The sequence below is a fragment of the Argiope bruennichi genome, chromosome 8, assembly GCF_947563725.1.
Source record: "Argiope bruennichi chromosome 8, qqArgBrue1.1, whole genome shotgun sequence".
Lineage (NCBI taxonomy): Eukaryota > Metazoa > Arthropoda > Arachnida > Araneae > Araneidae > Argiope > Argiope bruennichi.
In genome coordinates this window covers 80,264,021-80,280,070 of record NC_079158.1, presented here as the reverse complement: position 1 = coordinate 80,280,070, position 16,050 = coordinate 80,264,021, and the positions used below count along the sequence as shown (strand labels likewise).

Genomic DNA, 16,050 nt, shown 5'->3' with positions numbered 1-16,050 from the left:
TGTGTAAAATTTTCGTATTTTCAAATATTTAAATGCATTTTGATTTCTCTCTGCCCCCTTCGATTTCCTTACTAATAATTTAAGTGTAAAATCCAAGTTAAATATCAGTTATCTCTTTCTCCCTATACTATGTGACATTCCCTCAAAAGAAATAAGATTTAAAATATAAATGCAATAATAATTTTGTTTTCCAAATTTTCAGAACGCTTATGTTATAAAAACAATTCCAACGTAAATTGTTTTTCTACATTTTTAAAAGTTTCTATCTTTTCTACTAAAATGTTTTTTTAAAAAAATAAATAGAGTTTTGTCAAGCCTTTCTACTCAAATCATTCCTAAAGTGATCAGAAACGACCTGTATTCTAGGAATGGGGATGTTAGTAATTGATATATTTTATAATGTTTTCCATTGCAAAATATATCTGCTAAAATCTTAACTATATCACATGAAAAAACTATTATCTTTCAGATACTGAACTTATACTCATGCACCGAGGACGGTTAAATAATTTTTGAGCACATTATTGGTACAATAGGAGTAATAGTAAAGTTTTGAAAAGATGAATCAAGCCTAAATATCATACTAGGATAATTAGAGCTAGATAATCGAATTTTATTTCGTAGAGGATCGAAGTATTTTTTTAATCTGAATTATATAGAGACTATCACAACATTTTATAGAAAAATGTAAGCTTTGTGCAGTTAAGCTTTTGATTTTTTTTTTTTTCCATTTTCAAAAATATGAATTATATATTTATATTTTTATTCTACTCCTTCGAAATCAAGAAAAGTATATATTGTGATGTGTGATGCACTGTGTCGCAAATATATTTTATGACTTAACGCAGAACGATTTATTAAATTACAGGAAAAAATAGAGCAATCATAAAATATCACATTTTGTCAAAATACTTGCACTCTAATTATAATTATAATCACAACAATAAAAAAGGGACGAAAAGAATATAGAATTTAAACTAAAATAAAGAAAAAATGGATAATAAAAATAAAGGAGAAATTAAAACAATATATTTTATTCTTAATCGAAGTCAATAATAATTGTTTATAGCCACTAAAATCATTTTTCAGACTAGAAATTACTTAGAAAAATGTATTTCGAGTATTTCAGATTTTTATTGAATTTCTAATCTAAAATAACAATCTAAAGCTATAAGTCACACTTAGACGTATAAGACTTTGAAAGAAAAGAAAAAATGATTTCTTGAGAAGCAATTAAATATGCTACCATAAGCTCATTGAAGAAATCTTTCTATGCTCAATTCCATTGCGAAAATAATAAAAGTTTGCACGGAATCATCAAGGATTTTCCAATTTTAAGATAAGTATACAAAAGTTATTCGGGAAGTATGTTTATTATTAAGGCATTCCATCATTCTTATCTTAATTAACTAAAACCACAGGAAACTTTATTCTTCCATAGTTTTGAAAGCTTAAGTGCTCACACTAACATTCACGTTAAAGTTTGGCAAATCATTCAGAAGAAACATATTTTTAGCGCAAGGATTTAATTATTCTGCTTAAGCATTCCGTTTAATTACGTATTTCTGAAGGCATGTATAGGTAGATAGAGGAATGTGAGGCAAATTGGACGTCGTAACTGTCTCATTTCTATGCGCGCTGCTGATGTGGCAGCATGCATAGGCGGCAATAAAAACCAGTTGATATTCAAGGCCAGTTTTACGAGGGTTCCGCTCATTTGTTATCGGCACAGCTCTGGCCCGATGCACGTCCGGTGATAAATTTCACTGCCGTTAACCGTAAAAATTGGGATTTGCAAAGATTAAATGCAGTTTTTACGGGCGAGGGTTTCACTCCGTTTTATTAGGTGGAAGCTGGCGGTAAAGCATATCAGCAAACTAGAAAGAAAAGCTAAACATGGAACTGTAATGAGTTTGGAATAGCTTGTCGTCCTCCCATTCGGCACTGAATAAAGTTCATTTTTTTCACTGGAATGCAAATAAAGTACTTTTACGACGTGTTTAGTTTAGCGGATGAAGAAAGCGCTCTTGTTAAAATATCGTATTCTGAAAGCAGCCCATCTAACTGAAGCTCCTGCAGAAATTTGAGCTCAAAATATTATTAAAAATGCATGCCGTTTCCTCGTCGTGCTTTCTACGCCCCAAAGGAAGCATTGTGAAAGATTCAGCATTAAGAGATGAAGCCCAAAAGATATTAGAAAACGAAAAAAAAATACTTCATATTTTATAGAAATGTACTGTTTTAACTAAGTGAGTTCTATCTTTGCCGGAAAATCTTAAATATTTAAAATTTATGAAATAATCCAGAAAATCATGTAAAAATAAAATCTTTTCCATTCGTTTGTTTACGTTTACGCAGTGGTTTGTTTTTTTTAAAAAAACTGAAATACCCATATAAATGTTTTTTTTATCGTGTTTTTATTTTTAAATTAAAGAAGTTTGCATCTTGAAATTTTGCAGTAACTTGCACTTATTTTCTCTTTCCATTATTTTTGTGTAATTGAGAAGGTAATATCCTTTCTTTTATTTTTATAAAAGTTTATGCTAATTTTAAAGCAATTAGTGGACCCATATACTTTCCTTATTGTTATTTGAGAGTTCCCTTTATTTTCGGAGAGTTCATGATTCGTTTAACATAAATAATGTGATCCTTATGAATAAAAAATTTTTTTCAACGAACTGAATGAAAATTTTTCAACGAACTGAAAATAAAAAAAAAGTTTTTTAAAGAATTTTATAAAATATTTAAAAATAAATGGTAATCTGATGGAGTAAAGTATGGTTGACGCAATTTTGAAATTGCCGCACCAAGTTCAAACACACGTGCAAGGTTTAGTATTGACATAAAAAAATAGCAAAATCCCTAAATAATTTGTATTCACGAAATTATTTTATAATTTTTCATCAGTTTTACAATTGAATAATTGAATTAAATAAGTGCACATTTGATTGAATTGTATAATGCATAGGAAGCAACTCAAGGAACACAAAACTTATGTAAATTCTCCTGAACAATAATGACACGTTTGGTGCAACTCAGATTTCTGTTTGGTTTGTGTTAATCTTCACCTTTACTCTAAGGTGCTTTTAAAATTTTCAGACAATTTCTAAATATTAGATGGCTTTCTACATAAATAAATAAATAAAAATAAGAAAAAGAAGAAGAATCGTTTTTATTAAGATTCAAGTGCTAAATGTAATTTTCTATTTAAAATTTTTCGAAGCTTATTTGTGATTTTATTTTTTTTGTTTTCAAATTTGAAAATTACATTTTCTTTACCTGAATCGATCCATTATTTGCCAATCTGATACAAAACAGGTTATTATGATCTGCAAACCGCTATTCTTCATAATAAAATAATCAAGTAATTGTTTGTGACAAAGGAGTTTTGTAATGGAATGAAAAAAAAAGAAAAAACATTATCGTCTCATTATAATAAATCAATTTTTGTATGCATGTTGTTCCATTTTTCTATATAATGATAAATATTCCATAAAATGCTGTTCTGTAAAATAAACTGATGATAATGTATTAAATGTAATTTATGATGGAAATACATAAACAATTTTGTATCCATCTATATCATTTTTCATTCTTTTTAGTGCATTACTATTGATGTGTAGCATCCAGGCAGTAGTAAAATGATTAAGGTAAATCTTAAGTAAAATTTCTGATATATCTAATCTGACAGGATAGTAATCAAATCTGTGATGGCTTTAAAGGCAGAGATTATTAATTTTCAGTGGAGGTAAATTACAATTGAGCTGTCAATAGGAATTTAAAAAAAAATTCTCTGATCTAAAAAAATAAAATTTATTGACATGAAAATTCAAAAACTATTCATATGTAAGAATATTTAAAATTCCATGAATAATATGTTAAGAGTTTTAAGAAATTACAAGCATTTTATTATTTACTGCAATATATTGTAGTTCATATACATAAGCTTAAATTTCTGCTTCGTTTGGTTTGGTAACTATTTTGTTAATTTCTACTTTTATTTTCTCAATATTTAAGATCAAAATGAAAATATTTCTATTAACAAATCATTAAAAAAGTTTCCTTAATCACTTCAGTACTTGCAAAGTCGGAGATGTCATCATATTTAGATAAGAGGTGCTAATTATTTAAGAATAACCGAAGAGTGAAGATTTTTTTTTTTTTTTTTTTTTAGGAATGAATAATTTTTCAAAGTAATATTTATAGATAAAAGAGTTGTTACATATAATTAATTACTGATTCAATGCTATAATAAAGACATATTTAATACCGAATTGTTCTTGATTCGCTCATTTCATTATATCCATTACTGATGGATAATAAATAGAACTTTAAAAATTATTTTAAAAATTTTAGAAAATAGTGTGTGATTAGCAATTAACACATACACGGACAATACGGTTATAACCATTATTTGTAGATTTATGGCTGAACTTCACCATAAATACAAATAACGATTTTCAATAAAAAAAAAGGAAAATGATGTGATTTTTTAAATTTTTATTCTCATTAGAATACTTCTCTGAAATATTTGGAAAGAAAAGTAATTTTAACATGAAAAAAAAAGTATGACATTGCAGGTCTACCCACATTTTAAAACTGTCCATGAATGTGCTAAATGGAGCCTAGTTAAAAATAAAGGGACTTTAAAATTAAGCAAAATAGAACATTTATTTTTTTTATCATATTGAGATAGCAAAATAATGCTCCTCTGGAATAAAATTAATTCAAAGTCAGCATGTAATAAGCCAAGTTTTAATTTGCTGTGCAAAGAAAATTAAATAATTATATGATCCTAATTTGAAAAAAGAATTAGTCCTTCCTATAAATTCCCTTTATAATTTAGCTCCTTTAATATATTTAACTAGTAACTATCAAAATAAATGGTTTTATGTTTATCTTAAAGAGAACTACCAAAAAACGCCAAGAACGGGAAAAAGTAAAAGATAATCAGTTGATCTTAGATTAAAAAAAGAAAAAAAAAAAGAAAAGTCCACACACGGATACGAGTTTTATAGCATTTCTAATCTCTATAGATGATGAGGATTCCTGATAATAAGATAATAAGATTTCCATGTACCATTTATAAAACGTAAATGAATCTATTAAACGTTAGACCCAAGCTTCACAAATTCTAATAAAAATCCCATTCCGTCTCATCGTCTTCGAAATCGAAAGTTCTGTTTGCTCTTTTTTTGGCCCGTTTTTTTGCACGCATTAAGCTATTCTTATGCATTAACATTTACCCACATTTTCTTGGTAACAGGCCTCAGAGGTAGTGGGATAGGGGTGGAGGGTTGGAGACCGTGGTAGAAAACAAATGGTCAAACTTCCAAGGAAACTGCGTTTACAGAAAATGTTACAGCGTATAAACCTGAAGAACAAATGTGCCTGAAGACCCTTTTACACGGGGCGGAAGGCTGGAGGAGATTTGCGGATGGTAGCAAGAGAAATGGGAAGGAAAACAAAATCTCGAGTGGAGAGCTGAAAGATTAATGGGAAGTTTGGAAGGTAATGCAGGGAGACAAAAAGACTCTTTATTCAGCTACAGTTTGGCAGGCCTTTTTATTTCTGGAAAATACATAAATTTAACGCTACACCTCACAGAGCCATTCATTCGCCCTTTGAGAAACTTGAAAAGTGAGGGATATTGTATAGGAAGTGTGGAGAATTAAAGTAGAATTCATCAATTTTTTTCATAGAATTGGAACGCTATAAATTAAGATAATGGAATAAAATTCTTAGCTGATGTCTTTCAATAGATACGCCAAGATGCCGATTTTATTATGACTTCACTTTTTTTCTTTCGCCATAGATTGTTGTAATTAATGAATATAGACTTAGTAAACATTTTTTTTATTTAGGGTAGTTAAGAAAAAAAGGGGCTACCATTGATCAGAACGATTAATTAAGACTTTTAGTGTAAGAGTGACTGTTTTGATGAAGATAAAAAGGTGGTATTTCTATTTATTCTAATCTTTATTAGAAAAGATATTATTCGACAATATTTTACTTTATACATAACATATGTTTTCATTTATGTTACTTAAAAATATTTCAATTTTGAGTATATGATGTTTAGTTTGTTAATATTAAAGATGATAGTTTAAAAAAGGTTTTATGGAATTTTTCCAAAGGACCCCATTATAGATATCGAAATAACAGACATTTTATAAATTAAGTATGATAACAAAACTGGCAGAAAAGGATAGAAATATAATTGGGATTCTATCTCTGCTCTCAGAAATCATTCCAATAATAATTTCAGAGCAATTGGATAAGTGTATTATATTAAATCCATGCATAATGCAATCAACCTTTTATGAGAAAATTCTTATAAAAAATGGAATAAATTAATGATTTGGAAACAAATTGTTTTGATAAAAAAATACATTATCATACAAATATACATAAAAATATCATTATAGGTATGAAAAAGGACTATGGAAACATGAATTTCAAAATTATCGCTGCTATTCCCCGAGTGACAGAATAGATACTATACATTTATGACCCTGCAGCGTTTAAATATATAATCATTTCAACAATGAATACTGAATCCATCGCAGTGTTATAAATAATTCGTTGTACAGCTTCCAGATTTTTTATTGCAATATATTAACTCAAAAAGTATTTAAATATTAATTTGCATAAAACATGTTAAATACATTTAGAAGAACAAATAGAATTTTTATGTATTAAAACAACCATTGTTTTTAAATTATTTTTATTGTAATGAAAAAGTAATCTTTCATTTCCGGAATGTGGTATTATTTTTTTGTTTCCTATTTCTTTTAATAGTAAGTCATGTATCTCAAATTTTCTATAAAACGTTTGAAATATCTCATCATTATTCCGGATTATATAAAATCAATTAGTTAATACATATTGTTTCGAATTAATTTTTTATATATAAAAATTCTCTTTTAAACATGGCCCAATTGCAAGCATCTGCAATACTAAAATGCGATATGCAGTTCTATTTACAAATATTTTATAATAAAAATTGGAATAACTAAAAGATAAAGAAAGGATGTATGGGATGGATATGTCTTTTTATTGCTTATGGGTAAGGGATATATTATGACTCTTTATAAATTCTGAGTAAAGTTATTATTTCTACAATGTTATCTAACAGCTTGTTGCTCGTTACATCATTTTTGCTTTCATTTGTAACTGGTTTATTGTCATTAATTCATGGGTCTCAAAATTAATTTTCCTGATCCATATATGAAGAATGAGGGGTTCATTTCGCATTATTGCTTTTAAATACATTTTTGAATTCTGACATATAATTAAAACATTGTGCATCAATCTATTAAACTGTGAAGAATATTTAAATTGTCTGTTGTAAAGGTATGAAATTCATTTTTTTTTTGTTTCTAACAATATTATAATGTACATTTTCCAACCAATTTCTTAATATAACGTCTTTAGGTCACGATTTTACATTAATTTTTTCACATGTTACAACATCATATGTTCATATAGTATTAAGAAAGTACCACTTAGGTAATATGTTAATTAAGCTTTAGTATAACAATTTATTTTAAAATTAGATTACTTCACATAAAAGAAATTTTCAAAGCATATAAATTTTCGATGTTTATAAAATGTATAGTCATGTACATTTTCCAATCAATATCACAATATAATGCCTTTCAGTTGCATTTTTGAAGCTCAACGCATATGTTCAGCACCAGTTTTAAGAAAGTACCATTTAGGTAATATGTTAATTAAGTATTTTTAATATAGCACTTTATTTAATTAGTAGATTACTGTACATAAAAATACTTTTCAAAGTTTATAATACCGCGATATTGTGTGTGTGTGTGTGTGTGTGTGTGTGTGTGTGTGTGTGTGTGTGTGTGTGTGTGTGTGTGTGTGTGTGTGTGTGTGTGTGTGTGTGTGTGTGTGTGTGTGTGTGTGTGTGTGTGTGTGTGTGTGTGTGTGTGTATTGTCAGAAAAAATTAAAAGATTTATCGTAAAATGTACTAGATAAGAATAGCTCATTTTTCAGTAGTAATTCATTGAAATAATTTTAAATACTTGACTTACAAAATTGACAGAATGCTTGCTTAAAATACAATTGCATTTAGGAAAAGCAATAAATATTTTGAAACAAAATTGTAATTCGAAACATTTCATTACATAGAAGAATGAAAATAAAAAAAATGAACGCTTTCAATTCCACTAGCAGTTTGTTATGACAGATAACTAAATCAGAGTGGATTTAAATTTAGTGACAGGATTAGGCATTATATTACACTGAATTCGATATATTTTGGTTTCAACAATTTAATGCTGAGTTCGTCGAAACCACTACCTGGAAGATCATGAAACTGCGTGGATTGTTGAGTAGCTTTGACTAGTATATTTTGATAGAAGGAAACTGTTTCTGCTGGAATTGCAAAGATGTATAAAACTTTTATCTTTATTTATAATTCTTCTGTTTTAAATACGCAAAACCAGGATCTTCCGTCTCATAATAGTGCTGAGATTTCCTTTTAAATAGCTACAGTTATATCTTTGAAACACACAGATTAACATTTTGCAGAAATTTTTTCGTTGGAAAAATTCAAAAGAATAAGCATGCCTTTGTCATACTTTCGCCTCATTTTTATAAAAGAAATATAATATATTTATTATCCTATTTAAAATTATAATAATAATTATTACTAACTTACAGTAATTATTATTAGAAAGAACTTTCTTCTTTAAAAATGATTCTAAAGTATTATTAACAGATATATTAACTTCTTTTTTTTTTTTTTTTTTTTTTTTTTTTAATCTTTTTTGAGAACTCTGAGTAGCTCCTCAAAATAATGCTAAAATCTATTTGCAACCCTTTTCAGAACACTATTATTTTGGAATGTTGATATTTCACTAAAATTTACAGCAGCCATAAACAGTCTGGTGAATAACAATGCATGTCATATAAAATCAGTTTGCTTTATGCTTATTATTTGTATTTTGAAAGCAAAAATGACAGAAGCCATGAATATGCGTCAGTAATAATTTATTAGCTTTCAGTATTATCTCGTGGGTTACACCCATTTATCAGACACATATTTGCATTAAATTCTACATTTATCCTCAAGTTGAAAATTCTGCAACGTGTGGAATTTTTGTATTTTATATTTTATAATCAAAATTCTGGAAACATATGACTTGTTTTCAAAGTTATTTAAATGCATCTTATTTAACAGATTAAAAATAAAAGTAATATTTTAATAACAATAAACTATGATTTGTTATTTAATTATTTTATTAATTTACTGCAGGTTTATTTTGTAAAGAATATTAAAAATAAGTACAATTTAAGAATACACATGTAATGTGGATAAAGCCGCAACTATTTAAGTATCAAATGAATTAAAAAATATGTATATATTGTTTTATCGATTTGTGCATGTCTAATTTATTCATTCTATTTGATTGATTGTGAAATATGGAACTGTCTATTTAATGCATTATTTAAATATAGCAAACATTTGTTGTAATTTTTTTAAACTTGTTTCTTTAAAAGAAATGTACTTGGATATATTCATGGTAGTATTTTCAAAATACAGTTAATGAAATACTGAGTATAAAAATATAGTTAATCATTTTTAAATGTATTTATATTATTTCTATTATTAAATATAAAAAAAATAAAAAGTAACTACTGACATTCAAGTGATAAGTGATTTTTTTTCTGTTTAAATACAACAGTTAATAGAAAATAAAAACAATGTGAAATAATAATATTTAATATAAATGATGCTCCTTAATAGTGTATTTTTACGGTAACTATATCTTAAGTAAACAACGTAAAATGTTGCATAACTGATATGAGTTATCTAGTTAAAAGAAAAAGGAATAAATTTAAAAAATATATATATTATATATTATTATGTGAAGAATTCATTCAAGTAAAATTATTTTAAATGAATTTTTATCTAAGGTTCTACGTGAAAAGCATTTTTTTAAATGCATTTTAACATCCCTATTATTACCTCAGCGTTACCATAGAAAATATAATACTAGCTTGTAATATTCCTGTATAACAAATTTTATAATAAATATCGGAAGCAGAATTAATATTTTATAAAATATTTTCATTTAACCTGTAAAATCTTTTTGCTGTTACTTGTTCTGTTTTTCAAAGCTGGTTTAGCATTTTCTTGAAAATTAAAAAAAAAGAATAATAATGAACTAGGCTACATTTTGATTGATTTTGACACTTGATATTTTAAGTATAAAATACTGAAATTATACAATTATCAATAAATGTCCTCTTGATTAAGGACAAGGGAATTTAATTTTAAAGTACAGAGAAAAGAATTTAGAGTTGAAATATAAGGGTCGAAAAATTTGATACTGGTGTAAATTTTGGTCTAAAAATCAAGTCTTAAATTTCATGCAATTTTTTGTTACGGTTTTCATTTATCATGTTTCTACACGTAAACAGTCTATATTTACATAGATTTGATTACAAAAGGAAAAATAAACTATAATTTTAATGTAGAAATGACAAGCTGAAATTTCACTATTTAGATTATTATCTTTATGAATAACGGATTTCATGTTCTTTTATACGAATAAACGGTCAATGTTGTTCGGTGTAGACTGTTGAAAAAATATATAAGGAATGACAAAACAATATATATATATAATGCATTATTTATATGAATATAATATTGAGATGCTGTATTATTCTGAAAACTGGCTACGAGCTTAACTTTGAATTATTTATCTAAAATTAGATACAAAACTTATGGATTTAATGCTAAGACCATTTTTTTTAAAGAGCAGTAACATTTGCTCCAAGAGAAAGGAAGAATTTCGTGAAAAGGTAGAAATTAGAAGGAAAAATAATACTACTCCCACCTTAAGAAGATCTTATGGATTCTTTTTTTTTCCTTATGCATGTGCAAAACATACTGCTACTAAAGAAAAATAGTAATTTTATATAGATATATAAATTCCGTCTATTACAATGAAATTTACAATGACAAAGCATTTCCTGAAAAGAATCTAGGTGTGATAAGTGCACTTTTACCATAAAAACTAAAACCCAACCCAGCAACTACCTGACTATTTAGTTTGCTTAAATTTATTATTATTCTAAAACCCTTTTAGCTGTAGAAAGTAAAGATACCCAGATGGTCGTAAACACGAACATTTCTTGGCCCACTCCCATTGTGAAAACACATTGCAGGCTCCTATTAGCATAAAATGCTTCTTACCTCCAGATGCTGTAAGCGTGGCAAATACGTATTCTGCCTCCGTAGAGTCTGCGTCATTATGAGCGGCCATTAAAAGATCGTACCACGTGCCAGGATTAAGATCACTCAGTGTAACTGTTGCTTGTGCAGGGGCAATGTTGGAAGACTGCAAAATCCATTCTTTTTGCAATTTAGGCTTGTAACGGATCTCGAAGTACAAGATAGGGCAGCCGCCATCATTCCATGATGATAGGCGAACAACAACATAGGTCGAATTAATGGCAAGAAGTGCAGACTTGTCTGGGGCTTGAGGAGCTGGAAGAAATCAAATAAAGAGAAAGTTAGATATTGCGTGTCAAGAATATTTCCTTTGCTGCAGAAATATTAATACAAAGTATTAATAGCTGCAGATATATATTTATTCCTAATTTCAACATGCATTAAACAGACGGAAATAAATCGACGGAAATTTAATGCCATATTCTAAAACTGTGCTCTTTGATCTTGGCTATTTTCAATTGTAACTCGTGAATCAATTTAATTTAAGATAAATTTACAATTGCACAGAAATAAATTTTTGAATTCTAAATTAGAGATTATTTAATTTTTGTGCGGGATTCCACTCAATGTTTTCTAAAATCTACTCTTCTTGGTTCTATGTCAAGTAATTTACACCACTTGGAAATTTTACCAACCAACTTGTATACACCCCCCATTCTTTCGCGAATGTGGAACTGGTGAGTATGTAAATAAATTATTATTTTTCAAATGCATCTAGTAAAATAACTTTGCTATTTTATAGAATGGGTGGATATAATATATAAAATTATATTTTATATATATTTATATAAATGATATTTTTAATTGGTGTATGGTATATTATTTTTCAAATATTGTAATTTATGCTTCATTCTAAATTGTATTCTATGATCTGTTTCTATATTTTAATCTATGATGTATTATTTATTTTCGTTTTATGTACTGTAAGTTATGAACCTTCCAAACTAGTTCGCCAATTGAATAAGTAAACTGCCCTTTTACTTCAGAAGAGAAAATGTTAGTTTTACTTTGTAATTTAGAGAAAAAGTCTATCAGACCATATAAAAACACGTAAAAAATAATATAGATCAAATTATCGGCCTACTCACAACTTGCGGAAATAAATAGACTAACTTTTTAATATATAATTTGTTTGATTTTTTTTTAATTTTATATTTATTGTATCAATTTTTATAGTTTATACTATATTGAGTATTATAGTTTATATTACATTGAGTATTGTATTGAGTATAAATCATTCAGATGCCTTAAACAATAGTCGCAAATGATTTTTAATTGTTTTGGTGAATTATTAAAATGATTTGGATGTAATGGCAATATATTATAATCCATCTCGTACTAAAAGTAGCTCAAACCATTATCCGTTCAAACTAAATTTTTAAAACATATAATTAGCTCAACATTGTTTTTTTTATTTAAAATTAAAATACTTAATTTCATCAATCAATTTTCCAAGCTAGTCTATTTATTCCCAAATTACTTTAAAAGAATTTTAAAACCGACATGATAAATTTATTAAAAATGTTTTTAAAATATAACATTTAAGTAAACTCAATAAATTTTTTATAGTAGCAATTCTAATCCAAATAAATAAATTATTTAAATTATTTCTAATGTTAACAAAACAACTGGCAGTGATAATGCTAAAAAATATTTTCCACTAGAAAAAGTACAAAAAAAAAATATTGAAAACGAAAAAAAGCTCTTTTTTTTGAAGTTATCAATAATTTCTGAAGAATGGTAAAAACTGCATTAAAAAAATGTGGCTGGCAAATAAAAGTAAATAATTAATATCATTTTAAATATCTGCAATATTTTTACTGAAAAGAAATTCAAAAATATTTTTATATACATATTTAAGCTCCAATAATTTTAATAACAAAAATTTATTATTCTATAAGTGTATTCGCTGCCCAAAGACACATAACTAGAATGCCACTATATATTATAATCTTCATATATTTGAAAATATAAGAATAGCTTATGTAATGTAGATATAAGAATACATTCCACCTGATTACCGCTAACTTATAGAAGTATCAGCAATACACTATGTTAAAACAGCAAAGAAAGAAGCACTCAGTAAATAAACATACACTGAGCATACCCCCTACAACATATTTACACAGTTTTTAGTTAATAAGTAACTGGCTATTTAATTAATCATTATAAATCCTACACTAATACCTGCAATTGTGAACAAAACTTGAAGAGTTGTTTGCATTTAATATAGCATTTTATTACTAGCGCTCTCTCTATTTTATTATAATTTTTTTAGCATCTTTTACTTCTACTAGATGAAAGTTCATTGGATTGCAGAATAGTAAACATTAAAATGTAGAGTAATTTTATATGGAAAAATAAAATTATTAATTAAAAGATATTATGATAATGAATATATCATACAAATTTTATTTTCAGCTATGTTGTATTTATTTTGTCTCTATATCAATTGAAATAAAATTGCCGTCAATGTTATAAATAAGAAGAACATTTTATTTTTAACATTTTAGTCTTAAAAAATAGAAATTTGTTCAAAGACGGAAGAAATGTTCATAAATTAATATTATTATAATTGTTGTTTGTGTTTTATTTTATATACATGGTTAGATAAGACGTGGGATATAATAATTTCTGATTGCAGCAGCACTAAAATACCAGCAATATTAATCCAACCTACTATCTATAATATTAAATGCATATAATATAATACATAATTCATAATTTTTTTCTAAAAAAATGAAGAATTTATAATTATTTCAAAAATTTTCGTGTCATATTTCGAATAAAAGTAATACAATGTTGAATAAAATATGATTTCAAAAAAGTCAATAGAGAAATTTTAAAAAAAATATTAAAAAATAAAACAAAATAATGCAATAACTTGTTTCTAATATGAAATAAAATATTTAATTCGATATGGTAAGGAGTAAAAGAACACGCATTTGTTATTCTAGTTAAAGCATTAATTTATAATAATATTTAGTATATCCTTTTGAATTTTTTATATCTAAATTTATTCTTTATAACATTTACAGAATGTATAAAAATATAAAAATAAATATAGATTGCAAATTTAAGAAAAAATAATTTTTTTTAAATATAAAATAACACTACAGAATACATTAATCTAAGAATATAAAATATTTGATATATTTTAACTTTTCTTTAATTTGTACTGATTTGGAAATTTAATTCAGTGTGAAATCTGTAGGTGGCAATTGCTAATCCCCAATGATAAATGGTAAAAAAACTTCTATTTTTCAGTAATCCTCTAATAAGTAGACTTAATCTCCACTAAGAGGCTATTAGCAACTCATTAACTTTAAGCCTTTCATGCGTTTCAGGAAAAGAATTAAGTTAAAAATGTAGGAATAACTATCTTTAACTATCCACGATGAAGGTTAAAAATGTAACATCTGCTAATCATGGTACTTATTATATGTTGAAGCAATTTTTTTTCTTTTCAAAACGCCATTACATTTTTTTAATGTAGAAGAGAACGTCAAATACTTATACTTAAAATGTCAGGTGTCTTTAATTCTTCTTAGCATAAAAAATCAAATTGAAAAATTTTCATTCTTAAATAAATTTCAATTTCAATCAAACTAAATACATTACAAAGTTTCAACTGTTTTCTATGAGAACTAGAATAGATTGATACTCCTCAAATTCGTTTTACTTTATACTGGATACCTTTTGAAACTATTTGGTAAGCAGTGAGTATTAATTGATTTCATTTTCGTCTTACATTGCCTATGCATAACTTTATGTTTATAATTCCGTCAAAAAATAATTTCAAGCATGATTAAAGCCGTATCATTTTATTAATCTTACACCTGTTCTGTTTATTATGTAGTTGAACACTAAAACTGTATTAAAATTGCACACGTAATGTGTCCTCAAATTGTTCATTGCGAATCATGGAAAAACAACCCCCCCCCCCATCTTTCAAAAATGAAGGAAAATCGCGTGGTTAAATCTTCAATGAAAAATAAAAATGTAAATGGTTTGATTTCTATTGTAGCTATGAAAATTGGCAATAAAATTAATAAAAAATAAAATATTGTAAATTTAGAAAAAATTGGCAAGATAATTAAAATGCTGTCATGCTAAATGCTAAAAAAGCTATTTTAAATTTTAAAATGGTGCAAAAACTATATTTCGGAAAAAAAGCTTTAAGAAGTTATCGCAGAAAAACTTAAAACCCCATTTACTATTTAATTAATTAAAATTTTAATTAAAATTTCAAAAAGTAACCTAGAGGTGTATATTCTAATCCTCTAAATTACATTCGTGCCGAATCTGGTAGCTTTAGGTCAAACTATCTACTTCATTTTAACGAAAGCCTTTAAATACTTTCAATAGGATTGTGAAAAAAAATTAGTTTAAATGAGTATTATCAAATTGCCAAATACTACATTTCTTTGGAATTGCATTTTAATAACTTTTTGGTCGAAATTTGTTTCGTTTATAAATGTTCGATTTTCGATATAATTATTCAATTTATTAGCTTTCTAAAAGAATTGTATCGCACTTGGCAACTTAAATGCCATTAAGTTGAAGTTCTATACGAGAATGTAAGATAACATGCCAACTATGCAATCTTTGAATTTTAATTAGTATTATATGCCCCATTAAGTTCCCTACAATAGCAAGACTTTAACAAAATAAAGGAATATAGTTATTCTCAGTAAAATACAAAATACAAATTATTAATATTATCTGCTTTTTGTTTTATTATTCATTCCAATTATGAATATTCAATAAATTTGAAATA

The 16,050-nt window shown here is 26.4% G+C and overlaps 1 protein-coding gene across 4 annotated transcripts in view; it reads right to left on the bottom strand.

Annotated features, from left to right (window-relative positions):
* LOC129981948 (cell adhesion molecule DSCAM-like) overlaps window positions 1-16,050 on the bottom strand; it is a 627,118-nt gene that overhangs the window by 111,790 nt on the left and 499,278 nt on the right. For all 4 annotated transcript variants that reach the window (XM_056093016.1, XM_056093014.1, XM_056093015.1 and 1 more), the window contains exon 20: window positions 11,232-11,525. In XM_056093016.1, coding sequence (XP_055948991.1) covers window positions 11,232-11,525 — 294 coding nt within the window. The remainder of the gene's footprint in view (window positions 1-11,231; window positions 11,526-16,050) is intronic.